Source organism: Sander lucioperca, chromosome 15 (genome assembly GCF_008315115.2).
Source record: "Sander lucioperca isolate FBNREF2018 chromosome 15, SLUC_FBN_1.2, whole genome shotgun sequence".
Taxonomy (NCBI): domain Eukaryota; kingdom Metazoa; phylum Chordata; class Actinopteri; order Perciformes; family Percidae; genus Sander; species Sander lucioperca.
In genome coordinates, this window is record NC_050187.1 from 7,276,099 (window position 1) to 7,297,218 (window position 21,120).

The following is a 21,120-nucleotide window of genomic DNA, read 5'->3' on the forward strand; positions in this document are numbered from 1 at the left end:
AAAAAGCATTTATTCCAAATGTTGTCCTGCGTTTAGGGATCCTGCATTCACCTCGCACTGTAGATATAGTTGCTCGAGCCGTTTTTTCAGAGCCCAAAGATATGAATTCTTTTAGTGAATAACTAAATAAATGATTGCATGCGTAATGGTCAGTGTGCCTTTTGATCTGCTATTTTTGATCATATCCTACGCACCTGCCCAACAAAAAGAGGTGTGCAAAAAAGCTTTCAAACTGGGCCAAAATTTACTGTGAAGCTAAATTCATATTGCGGGCCGAATCAAAATCTACGAGGGGCCGGATTTGGCCCTCGGGCCTTGAGTTTGACACGTGTGGCTTACACCGTGCAACGAAATAGAAGAATAATACAATAAAGCTTCAACAAAACAATACAAAGTTGTAATAAATAGTTTTAAAACATATAAAGTGCACTGTGTTCAGCTCTGTTTGACATGTGGGCTGTGAGGTAATTATAATTCATTTTGTTTTAATTTGCAGGGCACCATTCATCCATTCAGGAAGACGCACAAGTCCGTCTTTGGAAAACTCAAGCAAGAATTCAGACTGGTCACTTCAGATAGACGGGTAAGTGAAAACCAAAAGTCACACTCTGTTCCCTTTTTTACAAATCAGATCTAATCGTGTCATCTCTGGTACTTTTTGGCTTCATTTCTTTTATAATCAGCCGACTAAATCCGCCTGGTTGTCATCCGAACCTCGTCTTTTCTCCTGGTTTTTCACTCTGTAGTTAGCGTCTGGAGAATCCTCACTTCTTAATCTCGTTGTGCCGTAATCTGGTTTAGATTCTGTGGCTCATACACAGACTCGTAAAACCAGACACCTCCGGTAATCCTGTTTCCCTAGCAGGTCACCATGTTCCAGCGAAAGCAGCAGGGGTGAAGCCTTCAGAGTGAAATACCATCAGCGATACGCAAGCTGTCTGCTGTTAGATAAGCTAAGAGATAAGATATAAGCCTTTATTGTCTCCTATAAGAGAAATTCATCTTGGGCATAAACACACAATAACATACAGTTAACCTACATAGAAACATAATCATACATCATCTCATCCAATGCTTCAATGAAAGTCTAAGGGCGCTGACACACAGAGCCGATTATTGGCCGTCGGACAGTCTGGCGAGGACGGTGACTCGAGTCTGTTCGGTGTGTCCCGTGCCGTCGTCTGTTGGAGGAGCCGTCGGCCTTCATTTTGGCTGACCTGACATGTTCAGTCAGAGACAGGACAGTCGGGACTCACCTGGAAATGGCGAGCGTCTCTCAAAATCTGACGAAAATCTTTTAAACTGACCTTTGTTGATCTGAAATGAAGACAGATTCAGCAACTGCACGGCCTATTTCTCTCTTAAAATGTTTCCAGAAACACGTTTCGGTGAACTATTTTAGTCCAATATGAGATCGTATTCTGAACGAGCCGCCATGACAGTCTGGCTGTGAATTTCCGGAGAAAAAAAGAACCACGTGACGCGTTCGTCCAATCAGCTGCCGGTTTTCATTTTCTGGGAAAAAATACAGAGCAGCGCCGCCTGCTGCTATGGAGACGTATTACGTTTCGCGCACGCGCAGAGCGTACGCTCAAGTCACTCCTCAGTGTGTTCTGAGGCACTTTTTGGACCTCGGGACCCGACTGATCAGTCCGACTGGCTTTACTGCCGACGGTCGGCCGTCTGGTTGGTGTGTAACTACCTTAATAAACCTCACACAATACCCCCCCCCCCCTACTTTTCCTTCCAATCACAGAAGAACAGAAGAGAACCCACAACACATCCTCCCCCTCATATTGCACTTAATTTTAATAATGATCCCGTTAACTCACGCTGTGGTCAATAACTTCTGTATTGCACAATGCCCAATTGCGTAATACCATATCAAATATAACATAGCATATATATATATATAAATTATGTTACCTCCAGGGCCGACGTTATAAAATGAATAACGTTTCTAGGGCTGCTCCCTCTTAGTCGGTTAGTCGACTAATCGGTCGTTTTGGTCTTAGTCAACTAAGATTTCTTTAGTCGATTAGTCATGTTTTATGCTTTTTTCATGCTGAATGACTTATTTCCAAGAAACGTACGAGCACATCTCTGGTTAACACAAGAATTAAAGTGGTGCTATTGCATGACTCTTTGTGGAGAAACTCAGATTTACAGAACTGTCGATTAAATCAACTAATCGATTAGTCGATACAATTGAATGAGTGTTAGTCGACTAAGAATTTCTTCAGTCGAGCACAGCCCTACACGTTTCTGGTGAGCAAATGAATGAACTTGGCTTTCAGTCTGGGGATTATTTCGGACACCGCACACACTATGCAGTGTCTCCTTTAGGATTTTTTTTTAGCAGTGGGGGCAGGTCTGTCCGAACAACCCCCGCCGCCAAATGTTGTACGTATGAAACGGCACTGACACTTCGCTGCAACACAAACAAATATATTTATTCACCTCCACTCACACACAATGAGGCATATTACAGTTGTGATTGAACTGTATTTTTTGAGGAACTATAGGGCACTTAACATCTACAACAGGTCTAACTTAGAACGGACCCACCGCGGTGACGTTTTTGGTGGAGCTGTTGGTTTAATAGTCGATTCGGAAGAAAGCGAACGTTTTGACAATAAACTCCATCAACACAACAGTATGTGGAGTTAAACTGGACGGGCCCAATAACCTCTGAATAGTTCTACTTGTTGTTAAACTGGACGGGTCCAGTAACCTCTGAATAGTTCTACTTGTTAAACTGGACGGGTCCAGTAACCTCTGAATAGTTCTACTTGTTAAACTGGACGGGTCCAGTAACCTCTGAATAGTTCTACTTGTTGTTAAACTGGACGGGTCCAGTAACCTCTGAATAGTTCTACTTGTTAAACTGGACGGGTCCAGTAACCTCTGAATAGTTCTACTAGTTGTTAAACTGGACGGGTCCAGTAACCTCTGAATAGTTCTACTTGTTAAACTGGACGGGTCCAGTAACCTTTGACTAGTTCTACTAGTTGTTAAACTGGACGGGTCCAGTAACCTCTGAATAGTTCTACTAGTTGGTAAACTGGACGGGCCCAATAACCTCTGAATAGTTCTACTTGTTAAACTGGACGGGCCCAGTAACCTCTGAATAGTTCTACTTGTTAAACTGGACGGGCCCAGTAACCTCTGAATAGTTCTACTAGTTGGTAAACTGGACGGGTCCAGTAACCTCTGAATAGTTCTACTAGTTGTTAAACTGGACGGGTCCAGTAACCTCTGAATAGTTCTACTAGTTGTTAAACTGGAGGGCCCTACCCTGATAGTTTACTGTTAAACTGGACGGGCCCAGTAACCTCTGAATAGTTCTATGTTACGGGCCCTACTGATGTCTATGTTAAACTGGACGGGCCCAGTAACCTCTGAATAGTTCTACTAGTTGTTAAACTGGACGGGCCCTATGTTCAGTAAACGGGCACCTCTGAATAGTTCTACTTGTTAAACTGGACGGGTCCAGTAACCTCTGAATAGTTCTACTTGTTAAACTGGACGGGTCCAGTAACCTCTGAATAGTTCTACTAGTTGTTAAACTGGACGGGCCCAGTAACCTCTGAATAGTTCTACTAGTTGTTAAACTGGACGGGCCCAGTAACCTCTGAATAGTTCTACTTGTTAAACTGGACGGGCCCAATAACCTCTGAATAGTTCTACTAGTTGTTAAACTGGACGGGCCCAGTAACCTCTGAATAGTTCTACTTGTTGTTAAATTGCAATGTGAGCGGCAGCCAACGGAGGGTGCGTTATGTCGGCAGGATCATTTAAAAGGCAACCGCGACTACATTTTTTGTACAGCCCTATTTCTGATACCGTGGTGGCAGACATTTTGCCATGGTGGGCCGCCACTACAAAATCAACATGGAGGAAACACTGCAGTGTACAAAACTTCAACTTATTCCACCAACTCTGCTCCGGTCGCATCTACACGTCTGCTTCCTCTTTCTCTATCTCTCTTCTGCCCACTTTCCACACACACACACACACACACACACACACACACACACACACACATATAAAGGCACGGCACCCGCCAAAGTTAAAATCTACCCGCATTTGGCTGGTGCTAATGTCAAGCCCTGAGTATAACCACAAAGACGGCAAGCAGCTTCTTGTTTACATTCAACATGGTGGCCACCGAAGTGCAGCAACCCGTTGATGCCGCTGCTGTTCTAAAAGATTTCAAAGGCAAGTTTTCTCTGAAAACTGAACAGAAACTCGCCCTGAACAATTCCTACAAAAGAAGGATGTGTTTGCTTTACTACCGACCGGCTTTGGTAAAAGCCTAATTTACCAGCTAGCCCGCTGGTGGCCAAAAGAATGGAGCTCAGCTCAGACCCTCTCTGCAAAATACGTCACCCGGATCGTTGGTCTGACTGGTTGAAGGACTATCCAATTGCGTACAGAGTCATTTGAACTATGCCCGTTGATCAGACCTCTTGTGCAGTAGAAAATACAGAGCAGACTCCCCAGACTAATGTTCAATCTTAAAAGATTGAGCTTGGTCTGCTGATAGCCAGACTAGGATAGTACAACAAATCTAGAGCAAACTGAGACTTTCTTCACTTGCTAAATTATCTTTTCAACTGAAAAACATCATTCATGGCTCAATTCAAACGGGATGAAAACATTATTTGTCTCTCCCCATTCACTACCGTTCATATTTTTTCCCGTGCGTGCGTGTGTGTCAGTGTTATTGTACTATAATCCACTCTGACCGCATACTGGCGGGGGGTCTAGCTATCCTCTAGAGCCTTGGATTGGATTACACACTATTGTACACGGCTTAGGGACCAACATAGTTCAAACCTTCAAAGTTGAGATGTGCTTCCTCAGCGCCTCGTCTCCCTCGTCTTATGTTTCCTGTTACCTTTTGTGTTGTCCACACGTCTGATTTCAGGGAAAGTGTGACCGATACAGGGGTTTTTACAGGCTGACAAAGCCGCTTATTTTAACACCAGAGACCCTGAAAAATGAAAGTTAATGCTGAAATCTTTAAATCTGGACATTTCAATGCCTCCGAGGATCAGATTAAGTGTTTTCTCTTGGATTAAAGAGCTTCTGAAACAGCATTCAAAGACACAAAGTCTGCCTTTCTGCTCCTCTGAATAACCGTTTGATACAGTATGTTGAAGGCAGCACGGTGGCTCAGTGGTTAGCACTGCGTGACTCCCTCTGCCACACAGCAAGAAGGTTCTGGGTTCGAACCCAAGTCGTCTCAGGCCTTTCTCCCCCTGCTTGCGTGGGTTTCCTCCGGGTGCTCCGGTTTCTTCCCACCATAAAGACATGCATGCTAGGCAACTAGGACTACAGTTGAAAATTAGCCGACTGGCTAACACTGGCGCATTTACATAAATGTTCATTAATGTGCATTGTCCTAATCAAATAAACAAATAAATAAATTTAAAAAAAAGTATATTAAATCAGCTTGAAGCAGATGTGAGTTACTGAGCAGGGTAAGGGTAATAAGGGATTGCCCCATTGGCTCGGGGCAAGTTAAACGCCACTTCTTAACTATCAACAACCAAGTTTCCCGTTGGGACATCATCGTATGATAATCATTTGATTTGGATGTGCCATTGGCCAATCAAGAATTGCGTTGGCGCTTGATGCTTTTGATGTTTTTTTCAACATCTTTTTGCACTTTTGATGCTTTCAAAGTTTGACCCATTTTCTTTTGAAATTCTTAATGTTGTTTGTGGGGGTTTTGTGCTTTTTATGACATATTTTCTTTTCTGATGTTTGGCATTTTTCTTCAATATTTTTTATTTTTTAAGATGATGTTTTTGGGCATTTTCGGCCTTTGTTTTGAAATATTTTGTAATAGTGATGTACTTCCTCTGTATTTTCCTTAACATTTGCTATAAATTAAATTAGTTAATTGGATTATTTAATGCTGAAACCACCGAGAGGTAACATTAAATTAAAAGGTAGTGGTCCTTAAATCGCGCCTTGAGGGACCCCACAAGTTATTATAATTTTTTTTTAAGATTATTTTTTGGCCATTTTAGGCCTTTATTTTGACAGGACAGCTGAAGACATGAAAGGGGAGAGAGAGGGGGGAATGATATGCAGCAAAGGGCCGCAGGGTGGAGTCGAACCTGCGGCCCACTGCGTTGAGCTATCTGGGCGCCTTTTTTAAAATATTTTTTGACGTTTCCCCTCGGATGCTTTGTTTGACAGGTTTTTCCTCAGATTTTTTTTATAGGGGCCAGTACAAATTGACTTCGGCAAGTAGAATTTTTTTTCACTTGCCCGAAATGAAAAAATATACCCTTAGCGTTGAACACTGCTGAGGCTTCTTTTTACCAGATGAATAGACAGAACAACATATTTTCAGAGCGGCACAGAGAACGGTAATGATTCACCACAGTTGTCTGTACAGTGCATGTTTTATAGAGCAGGACATTGGTGCTTGAGCTCATGAGCCACTGTTGCCATAACAAAATGTCCTGATAAAACTGGAACGGGGACATCGGGGCGGTCCGCAGAGGAAAGACATGACTGGAGGACCGGAGAGTGAGAGAGCCAGGCGTCATCTTGTTTCTGCTGTTGCAACCGAGTCGGAAAACCCCTCTTAACAGGCCGCCAGTGGTGGACTGTAACTAAGTACATTTACTCCAGTACTGTACTTAAGTCCAAATGTTGAGGTACTTGGACTTTACTTGAGTCTTTTCTTTTCATGCCACTTTCTACTTTTTACTCCATTACATTCATCTGTTACAGCTTTAGTTACTAGTTATTTTACACATTCAGATTTCTGCACACAAAACACATGTAGTTTATAAAATCTGATGTTTGATTCTAAAGTAAACTAGCCAACAATATAACGTGTGTGTGTGTGTTGTGTCTCGTTAGGACTGTTTGGATCCTTCACACTTTCTACAATGGGAGGATTGTTCTTTACTTTGAATACTTTAACTACATTTTCCTGATGATTCTTGCATACTTTTACTTAAGTAACATTTTCACTGTTGAACTTTTATTTATAAAGAGTGTTTTTACAGTGTGGTATTAGTACTTTTACTCAGGTAAAGGACCTAAATACTTCTTCTACCACTGCAGGCTGCAGCCGCCGCGCTGCCACTGATTCATTATGTAAGTAGGTTTATTTTGAGAGGGGAACACGGCCACCCCAGGGACACCGAGCCCCGACGGCTTCAATCTGAGGGGGATGTTTTTTGCGAAGCCGCGGCGTTCGGCACATTTCAATCTGGTTTCGAAAAGTCTCACAAATCCCTGCACGTACTCCCAGCCTGTTATGATGAAACTGACCTATCCTTGCTCCTTCTCTCTTCCTCTGAGGCGAATGTGAGTCACGTTCTCTGCCCACCACCATGACACACATTTCCCCGGCGCTGCCCGATGATGCTGCAGCACAGCGAGGCGCTCAACAGTGATGCAATCAGGCCTGGCGTCAGCGGTTGCTCCTTATTTAATACAGTACCTGGTGACTGAGGCGCTGTACGTGCGCTGCAACTCTGTCACTTCAATGTCACATGTAACCTCAATATGTTGGCACGCTGTTCTCCCGCTGGACAGCCGGGGCAACACCGCTGACGGACAGACGGGGGCAGCAGAGCGTTAGGATTTAACAACCGTGCACTCTCCTCCAGGCGCTGAGTGTCTGTGTACGTGAAGGGGGGTTGGGAATGTTTTGGGCCAAGTGCTGTCTCTCTGTTTGCACACACACAGACACACACACACACACACACACACACACACACACACACACACACATACACACTATGGGTCTCCCATGCCTGTCGTTGGCTAGTGCTGTCACCAGACGCCCCAGTGCTGTCATAACACGGCACACCACAGTAATTGTAGATTTCACAGCACTCGGTGCTCCCCACCATGGCATATGACTCCAACACGAAGTGACAGGCCAGGACACACACACACACACACACACACACACACACACACACACACACACACACACACACACACACACACACACACACACACACACACACACACACATGCACGCACGCACGTTCCATTTCTCGTTTCTCTTCCCTCTGACACACACAAACACACTCAATCTTTCTGCTCAGATGGCGAGTTTATACTAAAGGGTTTTTTTTTTTGTCATTGAAAATTCTGCTGAATTTACTTCCAGGCGGAGCGAGTAAGAACAGTGTTGAATGGGCTCCAATACAAGTTGTATGGAGCTAAATTAAGTGGTCTTTCTGGTCTTCTTTTATAGTTAATTTCTCCACACTTAGGCTACATCTACACTGCTACGTTTTGGTTTAAAAATTAATATCTTTTGCAATGTTAACGCCTTGCGTCCGCACTACTCCGGTGTTTCCGAGCCCCTAAAACGGAGACATTTGGAAACAATGCTGCTCCCGCTTTGGTTTCAAAACTCCAGGGTTGCTTTGTAGTCTGGACGGACACAAACGGAGAAATTTGGAAACGATGACTGATCTGTTAGGTAGCTTACAGACCTTTCAGTAACCGTTCCACCTCGTTGTTGCTCCAAGATAATAAGTCCCTGCTCTTACTTTTCACCGTTGTTGTCTTCAAAGTAGAGCTGGGCGATATATATCGATAGTATATCGATATCGTGATATGAGACTACATATCGTCTTAGATTTTGGATATCGTAATATCGTACTATGGCATAAGTGTTGTCTTTTCCTGGTTTTAAAGGCTGCATTACAGTAAAGTGATGTCCTTTTCTGAACTTACCAGACTGTTGTAGCTGTTCTATTATTTGCCTTTACCCACTTAGTCATTATATCCACATTAAAGATGATTATTTATCAAAAATCTCATTCAGTCTTTGTATTTATTTATTTATAAAGGACAACACACATTAATCAACATTTCTGTAAATGTGCCAGTGTTAGCCAGCCGGCTAATTTTCAACTATAGTCCTGATTTTAGACCAGAGCAGCAAGAAGCAGCAAGATTTTAGTGCAGGTTAAACTACACAGACAGAAAATCAGCGAGACATTAGTACAGATTAAACTACACAAGCAAGAGTCAACCATACACCATACAGACAGCTAAAACAACAGAAAAGCTTTCTCAGCTTGCCATGCAGAGCCACAGGAAGCATCAAAAACCCCAGCACAGCTACACATCAACCAGTATCCACCTTCAGCATAGGAAGCCATGCAAACATCAGAAGACATAGTAACATAGACCTAACCCATCTCCTAACACCGCTCAACCATGTAAAGCTGTAGCAGCAGTAATAAAAAGATGATACTAGGCTACATCAGTCGTTAGGTATACGTTAATATTACACTGATTGTTAAGATGGTGAAATATTTAAAATACAATTTAATTTTTCATACATCCCCAAGAAAAAATACAGGGCGAGTTAAACTTGATACCAGGCAAGATATCAACACATCAAACATGTTAGCAGCAGTTTATCAGTAATAACAACAATAATATAAATAAGTGTGTGTGTGTGTGTGTAAATATTTGGTGAAAGCACCATTAGCCAACACTACAGTATTGTTGCGGTATCGATATCGAGGTATTTGGTAAAAAATATTGTGATATTTGATTTTCTCCATATCGCCCAGCCCTACTTCAAAGTATTTTTTGTACGTCCAACTTCTACGTCCATGATTTTCAACCGCAGAGTAACGTCAGACAATCTGCTTCCTGTTTACACCGGCACGCACATGCCCAGTGTGTGTGAATGGTCATGTGATATATGTTGTCAGACGTGTTAATATGGACGGAGATTAGTTCTGCTACTGGAGCTCAAACCCTTGTGTAGACGGAGATCGTTTTTGTCTCAAAATGTAAATTGCGTGCTAGGAATGGGCCGGTATGAGATTTTTGACGCTATGATAACCTTCAGCAAAAATATCACGGTTTCACGGCATTGTGGTATTGCAATTACAGCTTTAAAATGTATTATTTTGAAAATAGGCCTGCACGATTCGGGGAAAAATATGAATCACGATTTTATAGCTTAGAATTGATATCACGATTCTCTGCCCCGATTTTTTTTCTCACGAAGTATATTGCACATCACCACGAGCCTGTAAACACAGAGGCTTCAATGAAGAGAAGGGAGAGCATTGCAGCGCTTGGGAGCGCTTTAAAACCTATTTTATACAGTCTATGTTTAAAACTCACAGAGGAAAGTAGTAGCGTTTGTGATGCTGTCGGCTCGTAAAATTAAATGAGAATCAAAGTCATTAAAAAAAAGTTATTTAAAAATTAAATCGTGAACAGGGTGATTTTATAACGATTAATCGTGCAGGCCTATTTTTAAATGTCTGGGCATTTGAACACAGTATATTTTCTTTTTAAACACACTGCACGCTGGCAGGGAGACGGATTTCTAAACTGCACTTTTGTCCTTTTTTAAAGACCCCTTAAAAAACAGCTCATGCTGCGGGAACGGTATTATGCGTTTGAAACCAGAACTTTTTCAAACCACGGTATATCTTGAAAGCGGTAACCGGACAAGCCTAGTGTGTGAAATGATTTCTGTCTCTCAGAAGCAAACGGGGAAGTAAGGTTACCGTAATGTACCAGCCCACAAAACCTCGTATGAAAGCGTTTGTGGTGGTCAGAGACCTTAGTTCACGTCCTCTCGTCTCCTGCCAACAGTCGGCGTTGCTTTCTTTTAACCATGGCCAACATCTTCTCCTAACCTTAACCGAGTAGTTTTAGTTGCCTAAAGCTAATCTAGCCGAACAGCATCATGTTGACATTATGTCCAAACAGAATTCCTTTTCTCTAAACGGACACTTTGCAGTCTGTGTGTAACAGACTACCACTTGAAAATATACAACTGCTTTCCTCAGACAGCCTTGGTTGAGTTAATCAGTCCCTCCAGAAAAATGTGATTATGCGATCGCATAATTCAATGCATAATCAGCCAAAGTCCGCATATTTATTCCCACATTTTTTTCAAATACGCCGCACTTTACACTTTACATTGCCGATTTCCGCGCAAAATATGCGGGGCTTGCATGATTTCATAATCCCCGCATTTTCGTTGCAAAAAGTCACATATATCTTAGCAGAAAGTTGAAAAATGTTGCGTTTACTTCACACAAGAGCAGCCATTTCCCCCTGTTGCCATGGGAACATTATGAAGTGACGTAATTACGCGACGTGAACATCATCGAAAAGCTGCAAACCCCGCGATGAAGCCACGATGAAACCGCAGTTTTTGCAAGTTCCCGCAATTCCATCGCATTTTTTAAGAAAACGTGCCGCATAATCAAGGATTTTTGCCCGCAACAATCACAAAAAAACTCCGCATTTTTCTGGAAGGACTGGTTAATCAGAAACTCATGCAATTAAACCAAAAGGACTGAAAAAGTAGATGAACAAATATTAGCAATATAAACACCACAGCAGCTGCAGCCCACAAATACTGACATTACTGTGAAGTGCACTTTTGAGCTTGTAGATTGAGCGTTCAACATTTATCAAAAATAGCAGAAAGACCATGCACGCCTAAAAAAGTCACAGCTGGACGACCCAGCATGCATCTGTTGGCCGACGTGTGTGACTTTGAGGCACTTAGCACGCTCGCCGGGTGGTGCATTAAATCAGTGATTAATTAAGCTAGATGCAACCTTTTTTTTAAAACTCTTTAGCAGTTATCTGGGTCATTTTGGAAGGCACTGACAAATGATTAATTTATCATTTAAGTAGGAATATTTGTTGACTAGCAGATGTAAATGTATTCGTATACTCCAGGTATGTGATGAAATGTAATGATTAAACTATTAAACATTTTGTTAAATATCTCACGTACCCCCTGCAGTCCTCCAAAGTACCCCTAGGGGTACATGTACCCCCATTTGAGAAACACTGCCGCAGACTAGAGGGTGACACGGGAATCAATTGTCGCTCACAACCCATCCCGATCGCACGAAAATACTCCCGTCACATCCCGATCACGGGACTGCCCCCCCAAAAAAATTCAGTCCTGCAAAATCCCGAGAGAAAGACTCCCGAATCCCGTCGCGCTCCCATTTCATTCCCTATGTTGTCTAAAGTTATCAGACTGTGTGTGTGTGTGTGTGTGTGTGTACAGCGATGGCCGAGGGAGCGAGAGCAGCTCCTCTGCTCTGCTGATGTAGTTGTGTGAATGCAGAGCCGTGTGTCTCTCACTGCTGGAGGGGGGGGGGGGGGTTAGAGGTAGTGACAATTTATGGAGACTCCCGCTGGTCACGGTATTCCCAATCAACAAACGTATGTGGTTCTCTTTTCTAAAACGAAATGCCTCGCAGTCTTTGAGCGCACTCACCACATTGCAGCGTCATTTCTTAATTTAATCTCCGGCTCCGTCCCGCTCCCGTTGATTTCTATTCTTGATCCGTCCCGAACACGTTACCGACAATGAAATTTACTCCCGTGCCGCGGGACTCCCGCGGGAATCACGTGACCCGGGGGAGTCCTGAAAAATTGTCACCCTCTACCGCAGACTACACCACTGGTTAAATGATATCGTCTTATATCGATCGCAGGCCGCTGAATTGAATCGAAATCGTATCGTGACAGACTTCAATCGCATCGTGATTAAACTTGTGATTTACACCCCTAATATTTTCGCTAAAGAGCAGTGGAAGGATTTTGAGTAGGTTGATTTTTACAGGGCCTGAAAAATGAATGAATACACCGCATAACGCATTTTGACGTTTCATCATAATTAAGCAGAGATCTTTCTGAGCCTGTTTTTCTGCTCTCTGCTTTCTTTCTGCTTCTCTGGAAGTGACCTTCCCCAGAGCCCGTATTTCTGTCATGAACTGATTCAGACTGCAGTGACTCGTTCAGTCAGAGAATTCACCCAAATCCCCCGCGGAGTGGCAGGTCGTCCGCAGGGCAGGAAACTCACTCTGCATCCAGCAGCCAAAGCCCAGCAGCTCCCCGTTGGGTTGTAGATTTGGATTAAGCTGCGGCTGCTGGTCACCTGCCAGAGTGTCTGCTACGGGACGCTGACTGACTGACAGCCGGGGAAACCTGTTCAGAGGAGAAAACTGTTGTATAATATCGTCTGTGGCTCTGGAGCAGCTTTGCGTCATCACGGTCACCTACCTTTGGGTTGTGGACAAGTTAAAAGGTCCCATATCGGGGTTTCCCTGCCATTATAAGGTTTAGGTGCAGCACCCGAGCCATTTTGGGCAGCACCTAAGCCGAATGAATGTAACTAACAGGGCTTGGCATTAACTTTCTGAGGTCCTTTGGATAAGTACATTTACGTATCCCTTGTCCATGCACAAAAGTCACTTGTCCGGGTAAAGATTTATCATTTTATAATTTCTTTTGTTATTTGCTAATGCAGAATTCGAACAAACCGTTGAAAGCATCCAAACACTATCAACTTCAGTTGAAACAGTAGAAACAAACGTGTCCCAAGAATAGATTTTCCACTTCAACAAGAAAAAAGGATCTCCAGACTCTATAATACAAAGTAATACTTTGCACGCCGGTGTGCAGAAGTTAATATATTGAGATTGTAAGTCAATATTTTAAAGTTTCTCATTACTTTCAGATTCCTAGACAGTATTCTAAGTTACTAGGTCGATATATTGAGATACTAAGTCGATATATTGAGATACTAAGTCGATATATTGAGATACTAGGTCGATATATTGAGATACTAGGTCGATATATTGAGATACTAGGTCGATATATTGAGATACTAGGTCGATATATTGAGATACTAGGTCGATATATTGAGATACTAGGTCGATATATTGAGATACTAGGTCGATATATTGAGATACTAGGTCGATATTGAGATACTAGGTCGATATTGAGATACTATATTGAGTACTAGGTCGATATATTGAGATACTAGGTCGATATATTGAGATACTAGGTCGATATATTGAGATACTAAGTCGATATATTGAGATACTAAGTCGATATATTGAGATACTAGGTCGATATATTGAGATACTAGGTCGATATATTGAGATACTAAGTCGATATATTGAGATACTAGGTCGATATATTGAGATACTAGGTCGATATATTGAGATACTAGGTCGATATATTGAGATACTAAGTCGATATATTGAGATACTAGGTCGATATATTGAGATACTAGGTCGATATATTGAGATACTAAGTCGATATATTGAGATACTAGGTCGATATATTGAGATACTAGGTCGATATATTGAGATACTAGGTCGATATATTGAGATACTAGGTCAATATATTGAGATACTAGGTCGATATATTGAGATACTAGGTCAATATATTGAGATTATAAATCAATATTTTAAATTTTCTCATTACTTTGAGATTCTTAGTTTATATTCTGAGATACTGAGTCAATATATTGAGATACTGAGTCAATATATTGAGATACTAAGTCAGTTAGCAAGCTAATGTTAGCCAGCTAACACCGACTGGTTCCGCCGTGCTTTCATGCTGCATCGCTTACAGAGAATGAGCTGACCCGCTGGGTCCGCTGCCCCGGATTGTGGGGAAAAAATGTATTCGTTTCAAATCGGTAACATAGACGTAATGAGTGTAGGGCTGTGCTCGATTGAAGAAATTCTTAGTCGACTAACACTCATTCAATTGTATCGACTAATCGATTAGTTGATTTAATCGACAGATCTGTAAATCTGAGTTTCTCCGCAAAGAGTCATGCAAAGGCACCACTTTAATTCTTGTGTTTGCCAGAGATGTGCTCGTACGGTTCTTGGAAATAAGTCATTCAGCATGAAAAAATCATAAAACATGACTAATCGACTAAAGAAATCTTAGTTGACTAAGACCAAAACGACTGATTAGTCGACTAATCGACTAAGAGGGAGCAGCCCTAAATGAGTGGCACATAACATCAAGTAACATGGCATTTTATTTAGTTTGAGTTTTAACTTGTCCAGTGGGAAGTAGATTTCTCTTCCACTTGCCCTACAAAAAAAATCCACTTGTCCTGGACAAGCGGACAAGTCTTAATGTCGAGACCTAAACTAATGATTGTAGTTGAACTTTAAGCTTTTTTTTTGTGTTATTTATTTATTATCTGCTCTGGCTTTTCCAAAGTTTTAGACACAGATATTGTAATAATAACGGTCCAAAGTGATGTGAAAAAGAGACGCAAAACTACCACAGAGACCCACTTGAACTAGGGCTGGGTATCTCCACTGATGTCCTGAATCGATTCGTTTCCGATTCACGAGGTCCAGATTAGGGCTGCAACTAACGATTAATTTAATAATCGATTAATCTGTCGATTATTTTTTCGATTAATCGATGAATCGGATAAAAAAAACAAAAAAGCATTAATTTACATCAACTCAATACATACTTATATATACATACTTGTTGTTTTAGTTAATAGTTGTGTAAAGGTAAGTAACCCAAAGAGCACGCACAGACAGACAGACAGACAGACAGACAGACAGACAGACAGACAGACGACCACCAAGTGCTATAAAAGAACTTTAAAATGAAATTACAAAGTACAACACACACACAAATATATTTGTCAACAATAACTTATATGGGACAATAGATTGAAAAATGAATGGGCCAAAAAAGGCGAGTGAATAAAAACGTGTCTTTAGTCCTGCTTTACTACTGTTATTAACGAGCTAACGCTAGCTTTACTACTGTTATTAACGAGCTAACGCTAGCTTTACTACTGTTATTAACGAGCTAACGCTAGCTTGTCAAGCTGGATAACGAGTAAACACCACACCAGCACCACTGGAGGGACGTTACGTTCCTCACTTCAAAACGGAACAAAAGTAGGATTGTGTAGTGACTTTACCCTGCTGTTGAACTCCCTTCCTCCTCATCAAGGACTCCAACATGTTTACGTTTTAGGTGCTGAATCATCACCGTGGTGCGCCCGTGCCATGCCGTGTCGCTTTTGCTTATCTTGCAATTAACACGTTTTTGATTTATTTAGAGTGAAATGCTCCCACACGTTGGATGACTTAGGTCGTACTGATTTCTCTGCCTCCGCCGTGTGTTTCAGAACAACGTTACGGGTCTCCCCGGTCTCTCTCTGTATTTCCTCTACCTCTACTCGAATTTTATCGATTTTATCGATTCGTTGTTGCAGCCCTAGTCCAGATTTGATTTCCGCTTTGATGCAACATCCGCTTGACCGCAGTCTGTTTCTGCGAGAGAAACGCTGCAAGCTGCTACAGTTTGCTGCTCTGCCGTATCACAGATTGCAAAGCACACCTGACTACAGGAGACATTTAGCCTTACGCTTGCTGAGTACACATAGTTGGGCCTGTTCGAGGTTAGTCTCGCATTGCCAGACCTTCCTCCACAGCGCCGCGGAGGAGGGTCTGGCTAGTCCACACAGCATTCTGACAATTGTCTTGGGCGGTGCTAAGCTCTAGACGGAGCCACGGTGCCTCTGCAAAAAAGCCTCTGGAAGGAACTTGTTTTGGTGGAACGTGTGTACGTTCAGTTAACCATAGTCCTCGTAAATCCACCGGAGGTTAGAACGCCAACACAAAAACAGAGGAAAGTAACTGACATCCAGACGAAAATGAGGGAATTTATCCCGGAACAATCCCGGATGTGGAACGCCGTGGATATAGACTAGTTCGTGGTCGGATCACGTTCTCACAAACTTCTCACACTAACCGAGACCACTTCTTAAAGGTCCCAGTACGCTGCTTTGGTCCGCTTTTGGTGCGCACCCGAGTGCGATTGCTGCTTTCTCACCTGTTACAAATAGTTACAAAAGAAGTAGGTAGTAAGTAATGCTGAAAAATAATTTTTTTCTCCTTACGTACAATAGAAGAAAAACAAGATATCCCGCGTCACCCCACGTGCATAATGAATGACTCCAGTTGGGCGTCGAGCCAGAGGTTGAGCCCCTCTGCTCCTGTTCTTATTCTTCTTTAACAGTTGTTTGCTTGTTTGTTTGTCGTTTCGCAGTCGTGGAGGATCCTGCTGTTCGGGGCTCTCAACCTGCTGTGTACCGGCTGTCTGCTGATGTGGTGCAGCTCCACCAACAGCATGGGTGAGTATACACACACACACGCACACATACACACATACACATAACGTACACACAAACACACACATAAAACAAACAGTGACAGATAGACACATGCAAACTGACACATAGAGAGACAGATGTAACCAGGGAAAAAAAAACTCACTTTGAGACTCGGACACAGACATTAACAGGCGGATACCTGTCTACACACAGTAAACACAGATTGACAGACTCGCACATGCACGCACGCACACAGAAGCTCAAGCGTGCGTGCGTGCGTGCGTGCGTGCGTGCGTGCTGCAGCTTTAAGCACACACTGAACAAGTCTTTAGGAAGTGTGTTAGCAGTGTTGTCTCACCACAGGGGTTCAGACTGATCCGTCACATCTGATCTTGTGTGTGTGTGTGTGTGTGTGTGTCACCTCAGTCAAAATATGGCACTTTAAAGGGCATGTTGAAGAAACAGAGTCGTTCACAGCGTGTATTTTTACCCTCTGGTGCTACAACACAGAGAACGCATCTGTCAAATTGACGAGTACATTTTTTCCCTCTCCCCAAATATATTCAGAGCAGGAGAATAAAACGGCAAATAAGGTTTTTTAACAACTCTGGTCTTAGTTATAAAGTTGTGTCCATCATTTCTTTTAGTGGTAATAATCTTAACTTACATGAAAGAGAAACCGAGGCCGGAGAGAACTGAGAACCACTAGCCCGTTCAGGAAAGTTTCAGGAAAGTAATTTTTTCCGATCATCATCGTACCATTTACTACTTATCGATCTCTTGCCCCCCCCCCCCTCTGCACTTGCCCACGTCGGAGAAAGCTTCTTGAATAATATGATTCGAACGTGCCGTTTGCCAGTCATGACTTGAGTTGGCGCTAGTGATGCGTGACTGGCGGCTGTCTTGTCTAACCACTAATAAAAAATAAAAAAACTATTTGAAGTTATTTTTCTCTCTCTCTCACAATATTCAAATGTCTGTTTCTTTTCACAATTCAAATATAGATTTGAATTTAGAACAGACAGTTTTGGTAATAATGCCTTGCCCAACGTGCCATTTTACTTGCCACCGGGCCATCGGGCAGCCCTTATTGTTGAACCCTGGGTGAGAGTCTCGCTGTGCGGCGAGACAGCTGTGCGGCGAGACAGCTGTGCGGCGAGACAGCTGTGCGGCGAGACAGCTGTGCGGCGAGACAGCTGTGCGGCGAGACTTCTGTGCTATGAGACTTCTATGCTGCGAGACTTCTGTGCGGCGAGACAGCTGTGCGGAGAGACAGCTGTGCGGCGAGACAGCTGTGCGGCGAGACAGCTGTGCTGTGAGACTTCTGTGCGGCGAGACAGCTGTGCGGCGAGACTTCTGTGCGGCGAGACAGCTGTGCGGGGAGACTTCTCTGCGGGGAGACAGCTGTGCGGCGAGACTTCTGTGCTGTGAGACAGCTGTGCGGCGAGACAGCTGTGCGGCGAGACTTCTGTGCGGCGAGACTTCTCTGCGGCGAGACAGCTGTGCGGGGAGACAGCTGTGCGGCGAGACAGCTGTGCGGCGAGACTTCTGTGCTGTGAGACAGCTGTGCGGCGAGACAGCTGTGCGGCGAGACTTCTGTGCTGTGAGACAGCTGTGCTGTGAGACAGCTGTGCGGAGAGACAGCTGTGCTGTGAGACAGCTGTGCTGGGAGACTTCTGTGCGGCGAGACTTCTGTGCGGGGAGACTTCTCTGCGGCGAGACAGCTGTGCGGGGAGACAGCTGTGCGGCGAGACTTCTGTGCTGTGAGACAGCTGTGCGGCGAGACAGCTGTGCGGCGAGACTTCTGTGCGGCGAGACAGCTGTGCTATGAGACTTCTATGCTGCAAGACTTCTGTGCGGCGAGACAGCTGTGCGGAGAGACAGCTGTGCGGCGAGACAGCTGTGCGGCGAGACTTCTCTGCGGCGAGACAGCTGTGCTGTGAGACTTCTCTGCGGCGAGACAGCTGTGCGGGGAGACAGCTGTGCGGCGAGACAGCTGTGCGGCGAGACAGCTGTGCGGCGAGACTTCTGTGCTGTGAGACAGCTGTACGGCGAGACAGCTGTGCGGCGAGACTTCTGTGCGGCGAGACAGCTGTGCTATGAGACTTCTATGCTGCAAGACTTCTGTGCGGTGAGACAGCTGTGCGGAGAGACAGCTGTGCGGCGAGACAGCTGTGCGGCGAGACTTCTGTGCGGCGAGACAGCTGTGCTGTGAGACTTCTCTGCGGCGAGACAGCTGTGCGGCGAGACTTCTGTGCTGTGAGACAGCTGTACGGCGAGACATCTGTGCGGCGAGACAGCTGTGCTATGAGACTTCTATGCTGCAAGACTTCTGTGCGGCGAGACAGCTGTGCGGCGAGACTTCTGTGCGGCGAGACAGCTGTGCGGAGAGACAGCTGTGCGGCGAGACATCTGTGCGGCGAGACATCTGTGCTGTGAGACAGCTGTGCTGTGAGACTTCTCTGCGGCGAGACAGCTGTGCGGGGAGACAGCTGTGCGGAGAGACAGCTGTGCGGCGAGACAGCTGTGCGGCGAGACATCTGTGCGGCGAGACATCTGTGCGGCGAGACTTCTGTGCGGCACGGCGAGACTTCTGTGCGGCGAGACTTCTGTGCGGCGAGACTTCTGTGCGCTGAGACTTCTGTGCGCTGAGACTTCTGTGCGGCGAGACTTCTGTGCGCTGAGACTTCTGTGCGCTGAGACTTCTGTGCGGCGAGACTTCTGTGCGCTGAGACAGCTGTGCGGCGAGACTTCTGTGCGGCGAGACAGCTGTGCTGTGAGACATCTGTGCGGCGAGACATCTGTGCGGCACGGCGAAACTTCTGTGCGGCGAGACATCTGTGCGGCACGGCGAGACTTCTGTGCGGCGAGACTTCTGTGCGGCGAGACTTCTGTGCGGCGAGACAGCTGTGCGCAGAGACGCAGTGTTTATGGTCAGCGAGGCTCGTGTCTGCCACCAACATTAAATCCTCTCAGGGATTCCATCACTCAGGAAAATGCTGCCACGAAAAGAACAACATGCAACCTTATCCCCGCTCTACCTGCAAAAATACTGCAGCATAAGACACACACACACACACACACACACACACACACACACACACACACACACACACACACAGCGGTGGCGTCGGGTGTCGTGCAGACAGGAAGCGGAGGACAGAGGTATCGAACAAACGGGGGGAAGGTGACACTGCCGTCGATACTCGGCCCCTGATGAGAACCACAGGAGCAGACAGCGGCCCGGTCTCAATACCGTCAGTCAGATTCCTCCTGGTGTGTTACGGGTCAGCACACCAGCATTCACACATTCACAACTCCATCTGCTACTTTTATTGGACCTTTTACAGACTTTTTATTTTTTTGCTTTGCTACATTTAAACGACAACACAAGGGCCAAGGGACAAAACAAGGCCTCTGAGGACGTCACCTCGATATCTATATTCCGACAAGATTGTAGGTCTGACAATCGGTGCTTTCACAAAATATTTACACAATGGGATTTTTGATGAATAATCATCAGTAATGTGGAGATAATGACTAAGTGGGTAAAGGCAAATATTTAAACGGCTAATAAGTCTTGTAAGTTCAGAAAGTGACATGACTTTACTGAAATGCAGCCTTTAAAACCAGGAAAAGACAAAATCACTTGTGTCATATTACGATGAAACGATATCTAAAATCTAAGACGAAATCTAGTCTCATATGAGGGTCCTATCTCGCACCCTGCGCAGCGCAAAGCCCGACGCAGGTGTCTTTGCTAGTTTAAGACCGACGCAGTTGTCAGTTTCCCGTCCAGCGCCCACGTCATTTAAATATCAAATGCACCTGCGCCCATCTGTGGCCCATGGGCGTGCTGGTCTTACAGGGAGGTGTGTTCAGGTGCATTCTGGGCGTGCTGGTCTTACAGGGAGGTGTGTTCAGGTGCATTCTGGGCGTGCTGGTCTTACAGGGAGGTGTGTTCAGGTGCATTCTGGGCGTGCTGGTCTTACAGGGAGGTGTGTTCAGGCATTCTGGGAGTATTGCTATCTTGAGGCAGCGGGAAGTGATGGCTCCATTGACCAACAAAAACCTGGTCTAAAGTCAATAACGCAGCATTTCATTGTTATTTTAACAGAGCATTAGTAAAATGCTCCTAGGCTCGT

General features: G+C 44.5%; 1 protein-coding gene across 1 annotated transcript in view; it reads left to right on the plus strand.

The window, feature by feature from the left end:
* Positions 1 to 21,120, plus strand: part of slc30a6 (solute carrier family 30 member 6) — a 107,767-nt gene that overhangs the window by 3,948 nt on the left and 82,699 nt on the right. The window contains exons 3-4 of the mRNA XM_035992581.1: positions 497 to 583; positions 16,912 to 16,996. Of these exons, the coding sequence (XP_035848474.1) occupies positions 497 to 583; positions 16,912 to 16,996 (172 nt within the window). The remainder of the gene's footprint in view (positions 1 to 496; positions 584 to 16,911; positions 16,997 to 21,120) is intronic.